Source organism: Bison bison, unplaced genomic scaffold, assembly GCF_000754665.1.
Source record: "Bison bison bison isolate TAMUID 2011002044 unplaced genomic scaffold, Bison_UMD1.0 scf7180017859387, whole genome shotgun sequence".
Taxonomy (NCBI): Eukaryota; Metazoa; Chordata; class Mammalia; order Artiodactyla; family Bovidae; genus Bison; species Bison bison.
This window is the reverse complement of record NW_011489959.1, coordinates 4,528-23,445: the sequence shown is the minus strand read 5'-3', so window position 1 is coordinate 23,445 and position 18,918 is coordinate 4,528. Positions and strand designations below refer to the sequence as shown.

Below are 18,918 nucleotides of genomic sequence, written 5' to 3'. Positions count from 1 at the left end.
GGGGCGGGGCCTGGGCTGCAGGTCCGTGTCCCCAGGCGGGGCCCACGCCCCACGCAGAGCACCCGCGCCTGATGCTCAGAACCTGAAACCCTGCTGCCCGGGAGGCAGAGGGTAGGGTCTCTGGACATGCCCTCACCTGCCGGGACCTGCGCCCCGTCCGACCCTGGGGCTCGGCGACATGCCCTGCGTGGGGCCCGTGTGGGCCACACCGCTCACCTCTCCCGAGCCCCAGAGAAAAGGACCACAGACACCTGAGCCTGGTGACAGAGTGGGGAGTGAGGGCCACGGACACTGCACTCACCGTGGTGATGTAGCGGGAATGGAACTCGGCCGCCTCCTTCAGGAACGCCAGGCCGGGATGCGTGTTCACCACGTCCTGCAGGGGGACAGCACCCAGCCCTGGGACACGCCACGGGACCGCCCACAGTCCCCAGGGCCGAGAACCCACGTGTCCACCAGAACCCCAGGGTCGCACAGGCAGGCCCGGAGCCGCCCCCGTGGAGTCCCCTCGAACACACAGGTATATGAAATCACGTCAGAGCAAGACTGTACTGTCGGGCCGTGTCTGAGGAAGGACGGAGCTCTGAGCGGAGGTGGCTGTCACGGCCTCTCACGACCAAGGGTGACCTGACACATATGAACACGCACACACCAGCGTGTAAGGGCACCCCACGCTCTGAGAAGGAGCATGTGACACGTCCTCGTGTGATGAAGGACTAGAGTCCCGGGAGCCCTTTAAACGGCTCTCACTCACGCCCTCTGCCTAACTTTGCCTGTTCCATGTTTTAAGTGGAACGTACAGGTAGCCAACCATCACTTTAAATTCTCCTCCAGAAAATGGAGCATGAAGTCCTGAACAAACTGTGCTAAAGGAAGCAGAAAGGCATTTGGAATGAGCATCCCGCAAACCCAGACCCGGTCTGTGACAGCCTGGCACTGAACGGCCGGGTGCCCGTCTTGAGTCCAGGCGCCCAGGCTCAGGGGTGGAGCTGTCCACTCCGTCCCACTGCTCATAGGGCCCCTGAGGGGCTACACGGGGCCAGCCCGTGGAGGCGGCCCCCCGAGGGCACAGAGCCAGGCTCCCACACAGCAGAGGCGGCCCCCAGGGGCAGAGAGCCAGGCTCCCACACGCAGGTGTAGAATAGGGATGCGCCTGTGAAGAGGGGGGGGGGGGTGTGTGCAGCAGAGACAGGACATGCGTGTGGTGGGCAGGTGCAGATGGGGGTGTGCACTGCGCAAGGCAGTGACACATGGACGGCGGCATGTGCAGTGCACAGCAGGACACACGGGAGAGGGGCACGGAGTGGGCGGAGGGCACGCACCTGCAGGAAGGGCACGAAGTCCTCCTGCACCAGGTAGCTGCAGCCGGGGCTCATGAGCAGGTGCACGAATTTGGCGGCGTCATCATGACAGTTCTGCAGGACCCTGGGCGACAGAGCACACCCCCACTGACCCCCTGCGCGTCCACAGGCCCCCGCCCAGACTCAGGCCCCAGGAGGTACATGGCAGCTGTGCCGGGAGCCCCAGGCACGGTCTCCCCTAGACGTGACCGTCCCGGCCGCCGGGAACCCCCAGATGTGACTGTCCTAGCTGCCGGGACCCGCAGGCAGGTCTCCCCCAGAGTGACGGTCCCGGCCACAGGAGTACCAGCCAGGGTGGGGGACAGCTGGGGACACCCCCCTCTCGGGACTCACTTTCTCCACATGGCGACAAACTTGTGGACAGACACGGAGCCGGTGCGCTCACCGCCAGCGCTGCAGAAGAGCGGTCCTTTCCAGTAGAGCGGGCAGCCACAGGCCTGTGGGGGGAGCGGGGACATGGGTGAGCTCGTCCTGGCCCCCACGGCGGCCCGACCCCAACGAGGCAGGGAGAGCCGCTGTGTGCAGACGGCGCGCCCCACACAGCCCAGCGTGTCTCTAAGGACACGGCAGCCCCTCGCCCTCAGTCACACGGGTGATGGGGACACAGACACTGCTCCTGAGGATGCGCTGTGCACCTCGTCCCCCGACCAGAGCCTGACAGTCAGCAACCGGGACAGGGGAGGTGAACACACCCCTAACGCCAGAGTCTCAGCATCTCATGACCCATGAGGAGAGCATAAATGACAGAGGAGACCGTGAAATACTCGGGACACAAGGACGCTCCTGCAACACCGCACATCTCAGGGGTCACAGTGACCACATCACTCACAGTCACAGCTTTCAAGACCCTGATGCTGGCAAAGACTGAAGGCGGGAGGAGAAGGGGACGACAGAGGATGAGATGGTTGGATGGCATCACCGACTCGATGGACGTGGGTTTGAGCAAACTCTGGGGTTGGGGATGGACAGGGAAGACATACTGCAGTCCATGGGGTCACAAACAGTCGGACGTGACTGAGCGACTGAACAACAACAGACGGCATTGAAGAGGAATGGAAACAACGGAGACGCTCTGACTGCTTTATTTCCTGGTGGCAAGACTGCAGATGGGCTTAAGTTCCTCAACACTTTGGTCAAATCCTGGGACAGACACCAGCAGACGTGAACACCTTTACCAACAGTTCTGCAGACACCCAACTCATGCGGGCAAAACCAGCAGAGTCCAAAATAGATGGGAACACTCCCCCCAGACCCGGGTTCGACTCCTGGAGTAAGATCCCGTGGAGAGAGAAACGGGAATCCACTCTACCATCCTTGCCTGGAGAATCCCACGGACAGAGGAACCTGGCGGGCTATATTCCATGGGGTTGCAAAGTCAGACAGCCCTGAGCGACTGAACAAGAACAACAGAAAAAAGGCAAACAGCTCAGTGAACGGCTCAGGGTGACCCCCCTCAGACCCACGAGCTGTGCACTGATGGGCCCCGCAAGCAAAGAGCATGAACGGGGTCAGGACTGCAGAGGGAGACGTGGAGGAAACACGTAAGCAGATCCCAGCAGACACGACCACGTGACGGTCTTGAGAGCAGACCCAGACACTGGCCACAAGAGGACTTGTGGCTCCCACCGGCGACCAGGGAGGGGGTGCCCTGCACCAAGGCTGTTCCCGCAGCACCAGTGTGCATCCCAGCCAGCATCTCACAAACCCAATCAGCACACGAGGCAGGGCACCCCGACACTGTTCCCGCAGCCCCAGTCTGCATCCACAGAGACCCGGCCACAGCCACAGGGAGAGTGCGAGAGCAGGGAAGACATGCAGTGAGGACAGGAAGGGTCAGCACTGAGGAGGGAGCACCACAGTGAGGACAGGGAGGGTCAGCACTGAGGAGGGAGCACCACAGTGAGCATGGGGAGGGGTCAGCGCTGAGGAGGGAGCACCACAGTGAGCATGGGGAGGGGTCAGCGCTGAGGAGAGGACCACAGTGAGGACGGGGAGGGTCAGCACTGAGGAGAGGACCACAGTAAGGACGGGGAGGGTCAGCACTGAGGAGGGAGCACCACAGTGAGGACGAGGAGGGGTCAGCGCTGAGGAGGGAGCACCACAGTGAGCATGGGGAGGGGTCAGCGCTGAGGAGGGAGCACCACAGTGAGGACGAGGAGGGGTCAGTGCTGAGGAGGGAGCACCACAGTAAGCATGGAGAGGGGTCAGCACTGAGGAGGGAGCACCACAGTGAAGATGGGGAGAGTAAGCACTGAGGACGGAGCACCACAGTGAGGACGGAGAGGGGTCAGCACTGAGCAGGGAGCACCACAGTGAAGATGGGGAGAGTAAGCACTGAGGACGGAGCACCACAGTGAGGACGAGGAGGGGTCAGCACTGAGCAAGGAGCACCACAGTGAGCATGGGGAGGGGTCAGCACTGAACAGGGAGCACCACAGTGAGCACGGGGAGGGGTCAGCACAGATGAGGGGAGAGCACCACAGTGAGGACGGGGAGGGTCAGCGTTGAGTAGGGAGCACCACAGTGAGCATGGGGAGGGGTCAGCGCTGAGGAGGGAGCACCACAGTGAGCACAGGGAGGGGTCAGCACTGAGGCGCGAGCACCATAGTGAGCACGGGGAGGGGTCAGCACTGAGGAGAGGACAGAGCACCACAGTGAGGATGGTGGTGGGGTAGGCAGGGGCCAGGAGTGTCCGGATCCTGGGGTAGGATCGCCCTGCCCGGCTCTAGAGATGACCCGTTGCCCACATGCAAGAGCGTCCAGGGCGTGACTCCTACACGGCTGCAGAAGGTGCCAAGGCAAGTGGGTGTTGGAGGAGGGGGCTGCTGAACGGGTGAGAAGCCGCTCGGCACCATGCGCAGAAGAAGTGCCCCTTCTTCCTGCCCCATGCAGGCAATCACCCCGCTACGAGCACAGTTCGTACCTGAACAGAAGAGTTTACCACCCCAACTCACAGAGGAAAACACAAGAGAAAATGCTCATGGCCTACACTTTCTATCAAGGACAGAAATACGTAAACCACAAAATAAAGAATCTGAGGACCAGGCAGGATGTAAATTAAAACCATCTGTAATTCCAGAGGCTGACAGAAGAGTGGAAAGGCAAGGGAAGACTGGGGAAAAAACCGCTGGGACAAGGACCTCTGACCAGTGCTCGTATCTGGAGAACACACAAGACACGTGGACCTCAACACTAAGGAACACTGGGTGCTTGACGGGCAAACGATCTGAACACACATGGCGTCAAACAAGGTATAAATGACACAAATGGTACGCACACAGATGCTCAGTGCTGTGCGTCATTAGAACTGTGCAGCCAGAACAAGTGCCCGCTGTGATTCTACACAGGTGAGGTGCTACTGAACTAACCAATCCAGTGACAGAAAGTGCCCAGGGGGGCCTGGCTGGACTGGGCTGGACCGATAGTGAGTTGGGGGTTTGCCAGAAACGCTTCTGATCTGACGGGTGGACAGTTTCACGGAGACATGCACACCCCCAAAGGGGATGAAGCTGTACACAGTAAATACCTACTGCTCAGCTCACGTCATTGTCCCCAAGACAGCACCCAAAAAAGGGAAAGATGCCGACAAGAAACACATACACCATCAGAGACTGAACCTAGCCGTTACAGAAACAAGACGAGAAGCTAGAGTAAGCGACCTCAGCACCCAGACACACACACACAGACACGCCAGTGTGACCTCAGCACACACACAAACAGACACCCACACATCCCAGTGTGACCTCATCATGCACACACGCGCACACACACACACCCCAGTGAGGCTGAAAACCGCAGACACCAAGAGCCGGCGTCTCATTGCTCGCTATACGTGCCCAAGACAGGCACACCGGAAGATGGCCTTGTACTTCATGTTAAATTAAACATACTGCCAGCAGATGACCCAGCAATTCAACAGGCATTCCTTACCTCAGGCAGATGCAGAGCCGTCGCTGGAATCCTGGGAACACAAACGTAAACAGCGGCTCTATGCACGAGACGGCACTGGGAAGGCCCAAACATTCACGCACCGGTAAACACACACCGAAGGACGCGCGCGCACAGGAGGCCACTCGGCAGTAAACGCTGGGGACAAATACCACAGGTGTGCCCAGAAACCAGAGACAGCCCCCACGGGTCCCCCGTGACATTCTTGACCAAGCGAAACAACGGCAGCAGAAGGCCCGGGAGTAGGGTGCGTGGGGCCCGGGACAAATGCCGTCTGGAGGAGCAGACACAGAGAGACCATACGGGGCTACAAAGAACTGCACACAGCAGAGGGGCGGAGCACTGCTGCCAAGACACAAAGGCCAGCCCAGCGGCCCTTCTGGGGAGCTGGGAGCAGAGGCCCATCCTACCCCACTGACCCCTGCACACAGCCCTGCCAAGGTGGGGGCACACGCCCCAGCCAGGCCCTCGGGCCCGACCACCGATCAAGGAGTCCAGGAAGCCTGGTCAGCAACACGGGGAGGGGACCTGGAGCAAGAGGGGGCGCGTGAGACATCCTGGTGTCCCCTCTGTTATTCAGTCACTAACTCATGTCTGACTCTGCGCAACCCCATGGACTGTAGCCTGCTGGACTCCTCTGTCCATGGAAGCCTCCGGGCAAGAATACTGCAGAGGGCTGCCGTTGCCTGCTTCAGGGCATCCTGCCAACCCAGGGATCTAACCCACGTCTCCTGCACTGGCAGGCGGGTTCTTTACCACCGAGCCACCTGGGAAGCCTATAGCGCTCCCTATATAAATCTAAAAATTAAATCACCGTGTTATCCAACAGCCCCACTCCTGACCATGTTATCTGGAAAAGATGAAAACTGAAATTCAAAGATTCATGCCCCCAGCGTTCACAGCAGCACTATCTATAACAGTGAAGAGATGGATCCCAGGGGCGGACACTGACACTGTGGAAAACTGTGTACTTACGGTGGGGAAATTTTACTCTGTGCCCATTATATCTCAATAAATCTGACTGAAAAACAAAATTAATTGTTTGATTCAAGAATCTAAGAAAAACTGACAATAGACAAATGTGTAAGAAAACAATAAAGATGTGAGCAGAGACTGATGAAACAGGTAAGCAAAAAACTGAAGTACTCTACGAAGCTGACGGACGCTTATCTGAAAAAAGAGAAGTGAATCTCTAGACTAGTCAAAATGAATCAGAAACAAATAACCCTACAAATAAAAATGGCCACACGTACAGATCTGACATTCTTGTATTACAAGAATATTGTCAAAATGACTATACAGCCCAAGGTAATCTACAGATTCGGTGCAACTGCTATCAAATTAACTGGTGACATTTTTCACAGAACTAGAACAAAAACTTTAAAAATCTGTATGGAGACATAAAAGACCCCAAATAGCCAAAGCAATCTTGAGAAAAAACTGAGCTGGAGGAGTCATGGCTTTAGACTAGAAAGCTACAGTACTCAAAATTGTATTTGTTGTTGTTCAGTCGCTCAGTCCTGTCCGACTCTTTGCGACCTCCTGGCCTGCAGCACGCCAGGCCGCCCTGTCCTTCACCATCCCCCGGAGCTTACGCAAAGTCGTGTCCACTGAGTCAGTGATGTCAAAAAGTGCGGTACTATGACGTGAGAACAGTGTGGGACTGGCATAAAACAGACGAAGACACAATGGAGCAAGACAGAGAGCCCAGAGAGAGACCCACGCACCTAGGATCAATAATCTATGACACGGGGGCAAGAACGCAGGATGCAGAAGGCAGCCTTTTCAATACGTGGTGCCGGGAAAACTGGAGAGTTACAGGCCAAAGAAGGAAAGCAGAACACACCCTAACAGCATACACAAAAGAAAACTCCAAATGGATGAAAGAGCTAAACGTGAGACCGGACACTACAAAACTCCTAGAGGAAAACACAGGCAGAACACTCTCTGACATCAATCACAAAATACCTTTCTGGACCTAACTCTCAGAGTAATAGAAACAAAACAAAAAATAAACAAATGGGATCTGATTAAACATACAAGCGTTTGCACAGCAAAGGAAACCATAAACAAAATGAAAAGACAGAATGGGAGAAAATATTTGCAAACGATGCAACCAACAAGCAATTGATCTACAAAATATACTAATAGCTCGTGCTTGTACAAATAGCTCCTGTTTGTATATACAAACAGTTCAATATGAAAAAACAACCCAAGGGACTTCCCCGCTGAGCCAGTGGCTAAGACTCCATGTTCCCAAAGGCGGCCTGGGATTACTCCCTGATCAGGAAACTGGATCCCACGTGCTGAAACTAGAGCGCCTCATTCCACCAGTATCAAAGATCCTGGATGCTTCAACCAAGACCCAGTATGACCAAAGAAATAACAAACGTGTGCTCAGTCACTTCAGTCATGTACAGCCAAATAAATAAACACGTTGCTTCAGTTGTGTCCAACTCTTTGCGACCCCATGGACCACAGCCCACCAGACTCCTCTGTCCATGGGATTTCCCAGGCAAGAATACTGGAGTGGGCTGCCAAACCCTACTCCATGGGATGTTCCCGACTCGCTGATCAAACCCAGTCTCCTGCATTGAAGGCGGATTCTTTACCACTAGCGCCATCCTGGAAGCCCCAAATAAATAAATACATATATTTTTTAAATCCAATCAAAATATGGTCAGAAGAGCTCTGGAGAATGAAATGGAAACCCACTGCAGTATTCTTGCCTGGAAACTTCCATGGACAGAGGAGCCTGGCTGGCTACAGTCCATGGGATTGCGTGGGGCTGGACACGAATGAACGACTGGCTTTACTACCACCAGAGAGCTTCACCCACATGGCACAACATGGCCCAGTCAAATAAAGAAGAAACATGAAATAAGATGGTCAGTAGAGCTGAACAGGCATTTCTCCAAAGAAGACAGTACAGATGGCCAAAAGCACGTGAAAAGACATTCAACATAACTGACTGCTGCTGCGGCTGCTGCTAAATCGCTTCAGTCGTGTCCGACTCTGTGCGACCCCATAGGCGGCAGCCCACCAGGCTCCGCCGTCCCTGGGATTCTCCAGGCAAGAACACTAGAGTGGGCTGCCCTTTCCTCCTCCATACACACACTGCTGATATATACAATAGAGAATCAACAAGGACCCAAAGGGGAAGGGATAAAACAGGGGCTTGGGAGTAACACATACACACTGCTGATATATAAAACAGACAATCGACAAGGACCTACTGTACGTAGCACAGGGACTCTACTCAGTACTGTGTGATAATCAAATGGGAAAAGAATGTGAAAAAGAGTGGATGCCTGTCTAAGGATGCCTGACTCCCTCTGCTCACACACACTGTAAATCAACTCTTTGTTGTTCAGTTGCCCAGTCACGTCCAACTCTGCGATCCCATGAACTGCAGGCTTTCCTGTCCTTCACTATCTCCCAGAGTTTGCCCAAGTTCATGTCCAGTGAGTCTGTGATGCCATCCAACCATCTCATCCTCTGTCGTCCCCTTCTCCTCCCGCCCTCAATCACTCCCAGCATCAAGATCTTTTCTAATGAGTCGGCTATTCGCATCAGGTAGCCAAAGGATTGGAGTTTCACCTTCAGCATCAGTCCTTCCAGTGAGTATTCAGGACTGATTTCCTTTAGTATTCACTGCTTTGATCCCCTTGCTGTTCAAGGGACTCTCAAGAGTCTTCTCCAACACCACAGTTCAAAAGCATCAATTCTTTGGTGTTCAGCCTCCTTTATGGTCCAACTCACATCCATACAGGACTACCAGGAAAACCAAAGCTTTGTCTAGACGGACTTTTGTCGGCAAAGTAGCGTGTCTGTGTTTTAATTCGTTGTCTAGGTTTGTCTTTGTTTTTCTTCCAAGGAGCAGGCGTCTTTTAATTTCAAGGCTGCACTCACTGTCCACAGTGATTTTGGAGTCCAAGAAAATAAAATCTGTTACTATTACCATTGACAGAAAATAAATAAATAAGATAGAGATAAAAAAAATACAATAGACCAAGAACTGATTCTCTGAAAGAGTACACAAAATTGACCAACCTTTGACCAGGCTCACCAAGAAGAGAGAGCAAATCCAAAGAAAATAAGAAATGAAAAAGGAAAAATATCAACAAATATCACAGAAATACAAGAAATCTGTAAGAGAACAGTGTGAAGACTTATGTGCCAAGCAATCCAACAACCGAGAAAAGGACAGCTTTCCAGGAACACACAGCCCCCAAAACGGAATCTCAAAGAAACAGTAACTCGAACAAAGAGACCATTGGAAGTGAAATAGAATCTGCCATCAGAAAGCTCTGTACAAACAAAAACCCACTACCAGATGGTTTCACCAGCTAAATCTAGAAACACACAAAGAAGAACTCTTACTGATCCTTCTCAAACTGCTTCAAAGATTGAAGAGGAGGGAATACTCTCAAAGACAAGCAAACATCACCCAAATACCAAAACCAACACTACCGAAAAAGAAAATTACAGGCCAACATCTTTGATAAATACAGATGCAAAAATTCTCAACAAAATACTGGCAAACCGAATCCAACAACACATAAAAAAGATCATACACCATGACCAAGCGGGATTCACCCCAAGTTCACAAGGATGGTTCGACATACGCAAATCAATCAATGAGATACACCATGTCAACCAAGTCCAAAAGTGCGTGTTCAACATCCATTCATGACAAAAACTCTCACCAAAGTGAGTGTAGAGTAAACATATCTCAACATAACAAAAGCTATCTATGACCAGGCCACAGCCAGTACTGTCCTCAACGTGAAAAGTCGAAAGCCTTCCCTTTTGGGAACAAGACAAGGATGTCCAATCTCACCATTTCTATTCAGCACAGGACTGCAAGTCCCAGCCACAGCAATCAGACAAGGAAAAGATATAAAAGGTGTTCAAACTGGACCCGGAGCGGTGGGATGGGGTGGGAGATGAGACAGAGGCTCAAGCACATATGTATACCTATGGCTGATCCACGTTGATGGATGGCAAAAACCAACACAATACTGCCATTATCCTTCAATTAAAAATACATAAATTAGAAAATAAATGGTATCCAAATTGGAAGGCAAGTGGTAAACTATCACTATAGGCAGATGATATGATACCATAAATAGGAAACCCTAGAGACTCCACACACAACAACTCTGGAACTGATAAATGAATTCAGCAAGACAGCAAGATATAGGACTAACATATAGAAATCAGTTGCATTTCTTCACACTAATAATGAAATAGCAGAAAGGGAAAGTAAAAAAGAAATTCTTTTTAAAACTGTATCCAAAAACATAAAGCCAACCAAGGAGGTGAGAGAGTTACATGCTGAGAAACTAAAAAAATCATTAATCAATAAATTAGAGATGATTCAAAGAAACAGAGAAATATTCCATGCTCCTGGATTGGAAAAATTAATATGCTTAAAACGACCATACTATCCAAGCAATCTACAGATTTAATGTGATCCCTATCAAATTAGCCATGGCATTTTTCACAGAACTGGAACAAGCAATCCTAAACTTGATATGGAATCACAAAAGACCCAGAATTGCCACAGCCATCCTAAAGAGAAAGAACAAGGCAGGAGGCGTAATGGCCCCAGGCCTCAGACAGTGCTGCAGAGCTAGAGGCAGCAAAGCAGTGTGTGTCGCTGTTATCGCTGCTCAGCAGCTCAGTCGTGTCCGACTCTGCGGCCTCACGGACCGCAGCACGCCATGGTTCCCTGTCGTCCACCATCTCCCAGAGTTTGCTCAGATTCATGTTCATGGAGTCCGTGATGCCATGCAGCCATCTCATCCTCTGTCAGCCCCTTCTCCTCCCGCCTTGAAAACACTGTGGTGCTGACACAGGAACAGACACCCAGATCAGGGGCTGCAACAGAGACTCCAGAAATAAACCCACAACTATCGTCAGTCATGCTCTGACCAGGAGGCAGGAATATACAATGGAGAAAAGAAGACAAACGCTTCAGCAAGTGGTGCTGGGAGAGGTGGAGAGATGCATACAAATCCGCGAAGTTAGAGCACACCCTCACGCCATACACAAAAAAACTCAAAGTGGCTTAAGGACGTAAACGTAAGACACGCGGCCACACAACCCCTAGGAGAGAACACAGCACAACACGTTTTCTTAGGTCTGTCTCCCAAGGCAACGGGAATAAAAGCAAAAATAAACAAACAGGACCTAATCAAGCTTACAAGCTTTTGCTCAGCAAAGGAACAAAAGACAACCCACAGAACAGGACAAAATATTTGCAAACGACGTGACTCACAAAGGATTGATTTGCAAAATGTACGCATAGCTCATACAACTCAACAACACAACAATCGAAAAACGGGCCAAACGTCTAAACAGACATTTCTCCAAAGAAGACACACAGATGGCCAACGGACACAGAAAAATATGCTCAACACCGGTAATTATTAGAGAAATGCAAATCAAAACTACGATGAGGTACCACCTCACACTGCTCAGAATGGACATCACTGAAAAGGTCTACAAATAAATGCTGGAGAGGGTGTGCAGAGACAGGAACCCTCCTACAGTGTTGGGAAGAACGTAAATCGGTGCAGTCACTGTGAAAAAGTTTGGAGTTTCCTCAAAAAACTAAGAACAGAACTGCCATATAATCCAGCAATCCCACTCCTGGGCATATACCCAGAAAAAATTCTAATTCAAAAAGATACACGCACCCGTGTTCAGGGCAGCATTATTTACAACAGCGAAGACACGGAAGCAACCTAAATGTTCATCCACAGATGAACAGATAAAGTGGTACAGATACGATGGAACACTACTAGGCCACAAAAAGAGTAACACGATGCCATTTGCAGCAACATGGATGGACCTAGAGGTGATCGTACTGAGTGAAGTCTGTCAGACAGAGAAAGACAACACCTAATGATATCATTTGTATAAGGGTGTGAAATACGGCACAAATGAACTTATCTGAGAAACAGAAAGACTCACAGCACAGAGATCAGACTTGGGGCTGCTGGGACGGGGCAGGGGGTGTGGCTGGAGAGGGATGGACAGGGAGTTTGCGATCAACAGATGCAAACTGTTATATATACATGATGGATACACAACAACGTCCTACTACACAGCACAGGGAAGTGCGTCCGATATCCTGTGATAAACCATAGTGGGAAAGGATGTGCGTATCTGTACAGCGCACATTGTTGTGCAGCAGAGTTACCACAACATTGTGCTGCTGCTGCTAAGTCGCTTCAGTCGTGTCCGACTCTGTGCGACCCCACAGACGGCAGCCCACCAGGCTCCCCCGTCCCTGGGACTCTCCAGGCAAGAACACTGGAGTAGGTTGCCATTTCCTTCTCCAATGCATGAAAGTGAAAAGTGAAAGTGAAGTCGCTTAGTCATGTCCGACCCTCAGCGACCCCATGGACTGCAGCCTACCAGGCTCCTCCATCCATGGGATTTTCCAGGCAGGAGTACTGGCGTGGGGTGCCATTGCCTTCTCCAACAACATTGTAAATCAACTCTAATTCAATTTTTAAAAAGGTGAAAAAAACCACCCAGAAAGTGGGACAAAATATTTACATAGCATATATATCCGATAAGGGATTGTATCTGGACTACAAAGAATGCTTATGAGTCAACAATAAAATGACAAACACCTCAGCTGAAAAACAGTCAAAGGATCTGAAGACACACTGTCGGAAAGAATACATAGAAACGGCTCACAAGCACACGAACAGTCTCAACATCAGGCAGAGAGGAAAGCGGTAATTGCTTCAGCCGTATCTGAGTCTTTGTGATCGCAGGCACTGTAGCCCGCCAGGCTCCTCTGTCCAGGGGATTCTCCAAGCCAGAATACTGGAATGGGTTGCCATTCCTTTCTGCAGGGGATCTGCCTGACCCAGGTCTTCTGGGCTCTTTACCATCTGAGCTACCGGGGAAGCCTGTAGTCAGGAAGGAAATGCAGTTCAAAACCACAGGGAGGCAGCGCTGCCCTCACACCGGGAGGGCCGGTCCTCAACCAGAGAGACAGGGAGTGCTGGAAGAAACGTGAACACGCTGGAGCCCTCTCACGGCGCAGGTGGGAACTGTGGCAAAGAGTCCTGAGGTTCCTCAGAAAGGCAAACAGCGCCATTGTCTGAGGCCGCCATTCCACTCCCTGGGCCTCGACCCAAGAGAAATGCAAACGCATCCACCTGCACAGACCTGCAGCACAGGAGAGCCCACAGCACCATCGCTCACAAGAGCCAGAGGCCAGAGCCGCCCGAGTGCTCCTGAAGGGCACAGCGGCCCAAGTGTTCCTGAAGGGCATAGCAGCCCGAGTGCCCGTGAAGGGCAGAGCCACCCGTGTGTTCCTGAAGGGGAAGCATGGAAAGGAACAGTAAAAGGAGGGCAGCTCTGACACAGGCCACAGTGTGGATGGACCCTGAACACACGATGTTCAGTGAGAAGTGCAAGCACAGAAGGACACACAGAGTGTGATTTCATTGATAGGAAACGTCCAAAACAGGCAAATCCATGGAGACAGGAAGTGGATTCATGGTTGCCAGGGACTGGGGGAGGGGAGTGGGTGGGTACATGGATGGATGGGCAGGGGGGTGGATGGATGGACAGATGGATAAATGGACAAGTGTGTGTGTGGGTGTGTGGATGCATGGATGACTGAATAGATGCGTGGTTGGGTAATGAATGGATGGATGATGCAGAGATGGTTGGATGGACAGATGGATGGATAAGTGGGTGTATGGATGGATGGATGATGGATGCATGGTTGGGTGGGTAGACAGGTGGGTGGATGGACTGACAGGTGGATAGATGGGTGGATGGATAGGTAGATTGATAGATGGATGGATGATGGATGGATGGATGGGTGAGTGGGTGGATGGATGGATGGGTGGAAGGATGGATGGATAGATGATGGATGGATGAATGGATGGATGCATGGATGGATGGGTGGATGGATGGATCATGGATAGATGGGTGGATGGATGGGTGGGTGGACGGATGGATGGATAGATGACGGATGGATAAATGGATGGATGGACAGATGGATGGGTGGGTGGATGGATGGATGGATGGATGGATGATGGATGGATGGATGGATGATGGATGGATGGATGGATGATGAATGGATGGGTAGGTGGGTGGGTGGATGGATGGATGGATAGACAATGGGTGGATGGATGGATGGATGGATGGGTGATGGATAGATAATGGATGGATGGATGGGTGATGGATGGATGGACGGATGAATGGATAAACAGCATGTGGCCCGTGCACACACTGGAAGACAACTCAGTGACTGAAGAGAGGGGAAGCTCTGACACAGGCTACAGTGTGGATGGACCCTGAACACAGGGTGCTCAGTGAGAGAAGCAGGCACAGAAGGACAGACAGTGGGTGCTTCCGTTTATACAAAGAGTCAGAAAGAGGCAAATCCACAGACACTGGAGGCAGACTCGTGGTTTCCTAGGGATGCAGGGGAAGAGGAGGCGCGATGGCAACCACGGGGTACAAGGTTTCTTTCTCGGGTGGTAAGAGCTCACTGTAGAGAAGGCTGCACAACCCTGTGAATACACTGACGGCTGAGCTGTACGCTTTAAATGGTGAATTGTGGTGCACATGGATTCCATCTCAAGAAAGGTTTTAGAAAAAGAGAAAAAGGCAACCCCTAAAAGCTGAAGGCAGAAAGGAGCACGTGGAGTCACTCAGCACACAGTCCAGCAGAGCTTTTCAGGACGTGCACAGCAGACAGAGAGTTAGCAGCCGGGGCCAAGAGGAAGAGATCTTACAGGAGCGGCAGGGGTGATGGGGGAGAGAAGGGAGGCAGAGAGGAGGGGAGGGGGAGAGGAGAAGAGGGGAGGAGGGCAGGCGGAGGGGCAGGGGAGAGGAGGGGACACAGAGAAAAGAGAAGGCGCCCGCAGCACTGGAGACAAAGGAAAGAGGCTGGGCACTGCCCTGAAGAACCAACGTGTAACTCACAAGCAGCCTGCGCGGCAGGCAGCGTGACCCCCGGGAGATCAAACACGTGGGAAGTGCCCGCCCACAGCTGTCATGACAGCTAGAGTGGGGGTGCTGGGAGCATGCGGACCCCACATATGGGCACAACACCGGCAGGCAACCTGGGGCCTCTGACTGACGTGAAGCGGGGGCCTGTCCTCTGTCCAGCAAGCCTCCCAATGCAGGAGACACGGGTTCGATCCCTGACACAGGGTGATGCCCTGGAGAAGAAAATGGCAACCAGCTCCAGTATTCTTGCCTGGAGAATCCCACGGACGGAGGAGCCTGGAGGGCTGCGGTCCACGGGGTCATAAACAGTCGGACACGACTGAGTGACGGACACACACACAGAGTGAGACAGCAAGGGAGCACAGGGAGCCCGGGCCCCTTACGACAGCCACCCAGCCACTAGGGACGGCCAAGGACACCGTGTCGCGTTCCTGTAGGGGATGGTGCAGACACCAAAACGACTGGGCGTCCACACGGAGGAGCCAGAGCCGCACTCTCTGCGATGAGCACTTTGGTCACACTCAGGGTCAGTCTACAGTCACACACGCGGTGTGTGGACTGTGGACACGCATCCCTTGGACGGGAGACACATGGGAAGGCCTGAGCTGAGCCCGTGGGGACGGTCACTCCAAGATCACGAGGCCCTGGGGAACAGCACGCAGGCCGTCCGTGTCCTCCAACAGCGAGGACAGAGCTCAGCACGTCCTCTGTGCCTCAGGCTCCAAGGACGGCAGACAGCGGACACAGAAGCCGAGCCCTGGGCCCGCCCATGCCTGAAGAAGGACCCCCCACGTGCCCGCGGGGACACCCACCTTGGCCACGCGGCCCATGTCGTCTATGGTGGCCCTTTCATGCGGGAACTGGGCGAAGGTCCTCTCGATCTTGGTGATGACGGCGTCTATGTTCACCGTGTCCTGCGGGCGGCCGCGGGGGAAGTAGAAGGTGGGGATGCTCCGGCTCGCGGCGGGCGGCAGGGGCTCCTCCTTCCTCGTCTGGACCTGAGGAAGACAAGAGTGAGGGCCTGGGCACGTGGGCACCTCCTGGGGATGCAACTCAGTGAGGGCCTGGGCGCGTGGGCACCTCCTCGGGACCCACATTCAGTGAGGGCATGGGCACGTGGGCACCTCCTGGGCACGTGGGCACCTCCTCCCTCTATTTTCATCATCGGAGGCAGGTCTGATTCATGTCTCCCCCCACCGCCCCAAGCCCAGTTCACTCACTGTGGACGGGGCACCCAGACCATCACTACGGGCTGACTGCAGACACAGGAGGGCACGCAGCCCACAGGCAACGGCACATGTGACCACTGGCCTGGTCCACACTGCCAAGCCTCCCTCATCCTGCTTCAGCTGTGAGCCCCTGGAGAGGCCAGCTTACCGCCCAGGCTACTGAGAGAACCTGCCCTGTGTCCTGCAGGAGGTCAAGGGAGGCGTGGTGGGCTGTCCCCTTGGTGGCAGGTTGCACCTGTGACTGCTTGTGCCCACACCTGCCCTGCCCCGTGGAGGTTTCAGCCCCAGCCAGCACAGCCCTCAGGAAACACACGGCCCCAGGGCTCTGCCTCCCAGGACGGGCAGCAGCGAGCACCACACAGGAGCCAACAGCACGCTTTCAGCCACAGCTGACGTCAGCCAGGCATCTCCCAACACACCTACCACTTGGTGGTGTGGGGTGTCCACCCGGTGCCTCATCAGGTGGCCTGTGGGTGGGCGCAGTGGCCCACCAGCCCTTCCAGGGCCGGGGGGCTGGGAGGGGTTACATCCAGGGAGGGACACAGCAACAGGGCCTCTGTCACCCCAGGACAGCCTCCCATCAGACCCCACTCCCTTCAGAAGCCCTGTCACCCCAAGTCATGGGATCATCAGGACCCAGGACAGCCTCCCCTCAGACCCCACCCCCTTCAGAGGCCCTGTCACCCCAGGTCACGGGGTTATCAGGACTCATGACACACCCTTCTGTCAGAGAGCTCTGGAGCCCGTGAGCCCCCAACAGGATCACAGAAAGAAACCCACACCTGGACACAGGAGGACAAAACCCGAAGACCCAAAGGCAGCCAGCAGGTGCTTAAACACAGCCCAGGCATGGGAAGCAAGACAGATGAGGGGAAATCTTCAAAGAAGCAAACAACCGGGGCTCCATCCAACTGTCAACAGAAACAACAGATTCTAGAAGCCAGAGGAAGACAGTGCCCACCTTGTCCCCTTCTACCTGTGAGGAGGTGGCTGTCACATGACGTGAACACTGAGATGTTTTAACGACCCAAAGAGAACAGAAAGCCAAAGTAAGCGTGCAACAGACAGCTGGCCCAGGCGACGCTGAGGCGTGCACGTCAGTGGGGAGCAAAGCGCCCCCAGATGGAAAATCTGAACTACAAGACAGGGTGCGGGGGGAGAGCAGTGCCTACCTGGCTAACTCCACACGCATCCACCAGAGAAATCAGTCATAAGAACACCATTTTACTTCTTTCTGAAAACTCCCAAGAAGATGACAGCATACAACACAAGGGAGATAGAATGGAAGTGTGTGAGAGTTTTGAGTTGGATGATAAAGATATGGATTAACTCAGTTCCTACAAAAATGACACTGTCAGATGAGCAGTGACCTGGTGGGAAGCACTCCAAAGGGAAACAGGCAAAGGAGAGCACGCAGAGAAATACAAAACAAACCAGAATAGACTCAGTCATGTAAGTGAACTAAACGTTCCAGTTAAAAATACAAAGGTCGGAGGCCCTGCCTGGTGGCTCAGTGGTCAAGAACCCACCTGCCAACGCAGGAGAGGTGGGTTCAATGCCTGGCCGGGGAAGATCGCACATGCTGAAGAACAACTGAGCCCATGCGCCACCACTACTGAGCCTGCGCTCCAGAGCCCGGGAGCCACAGCTACTGAGCCCGACTCCCCAGCTGCCCCGAGAGCCCATGCCCTGCAACAGGAGAATCCACCGCCACGAGAAGGCTGCACATCTCAGGCAGAGAGCAGCCCCTGGTCACCAAAACTAGAGAAAAGTTCGCGCAGCAACCCAGCACAGCCAAAAGTAAACTCAAATCAAGTTAACTTTAAAAAACAGGAAGATCAAACAACAACAACAAAAAAGGTTTATTTATAAGACATACGCATAAGGTCTCAGGACACAACAGCTGAAACTTAAGTGGAAAGAAATACAGCGGCCAACAGCGATGGGAAGAAGGCAGGCACCGCTGTGTTCACGCCCAGAGTGGGCTGGGGGCCTGGACTTCCAGAGAGAGGTCGGGACACCGCGCTGGGGTCCACCACGGGCGGCGCCGCCGACCCCGAGCTGACCGCTGCCCCGGCGTGGCCTCAGCGCCCACCAAGCCCCGGAGCAGGGAAGTGCGGCGCAGGCAGGCAGGGCCAGGCGACGGGAAAACAGAAGCGCCGGGTGCGGACACGGGAGATTTACAGAGTTATCTCTGGGCCATAAATAGCGCGGCCGGCACAGCTGCGGGACAGGCGCCCTTCGCCAGCACACAGGGCGCCGCAGGGGCCGCGTCCGGCCGAGCGGGGCTCCCCAGGGCCGGAGAGAAGCGGCGGAGGACGGCGCCCTGAGCTTGGTGCGGCCGGCTGGACGTCCGCGATGAAGGCGGAAGGGGCACA

At 53.6% G+C, this 18,918-nt stretch overlaps 1 protein-coding gene across 1 annotated transcript in view; it reads right to left on the bottom strand.

Annotated features, from left to right (window-relative positions):
- PPP2R3B (protein phosphatase 2, regulatory subunit B'', beta) overlaps positions 1 to 18,918 on the bottom strand; it is a 28,867-nt gene that overhangs the window by 9,360 nt on the left and 589 nt on the right. The window contains exons 2-9 of the mRNA XM_010831087.1: positions 18,794 to 18,885; positions 18,469 to 18,608; positions 17,502 to 17,516; positions 16,532 to 16,567; positions 16,124 to 16,351; positions 1,695 to 1,798; positions 1,323 to 1,425; positions 302 to 376 (exon numbers count right to left, since the gene is read on the bottom strand). Coding sequence (XP_010829389.1) covers positions 302 to 376; positions 1,323 to 1,425; positions 1,695 to 1,798; positions 16,124 to 16,351; positions 16,532 to 16,567; positions 17,502 to 17,516; positions 18,469 to 18,608; positions 18,794 to 18,885 — 793 coding nt within the window. The remainder of the gene's footprint in view (positions 1 to 301; positions 377 to 1,322; positions 1,426 to 1,694; positions 1,799 to 16,123; positions 16,352 to 16,531; positions 16,568 to 17,501; positions 17,517 to 18,468; positions 18,609 to 18,793; positions 18,886 to 18,918) is intronic.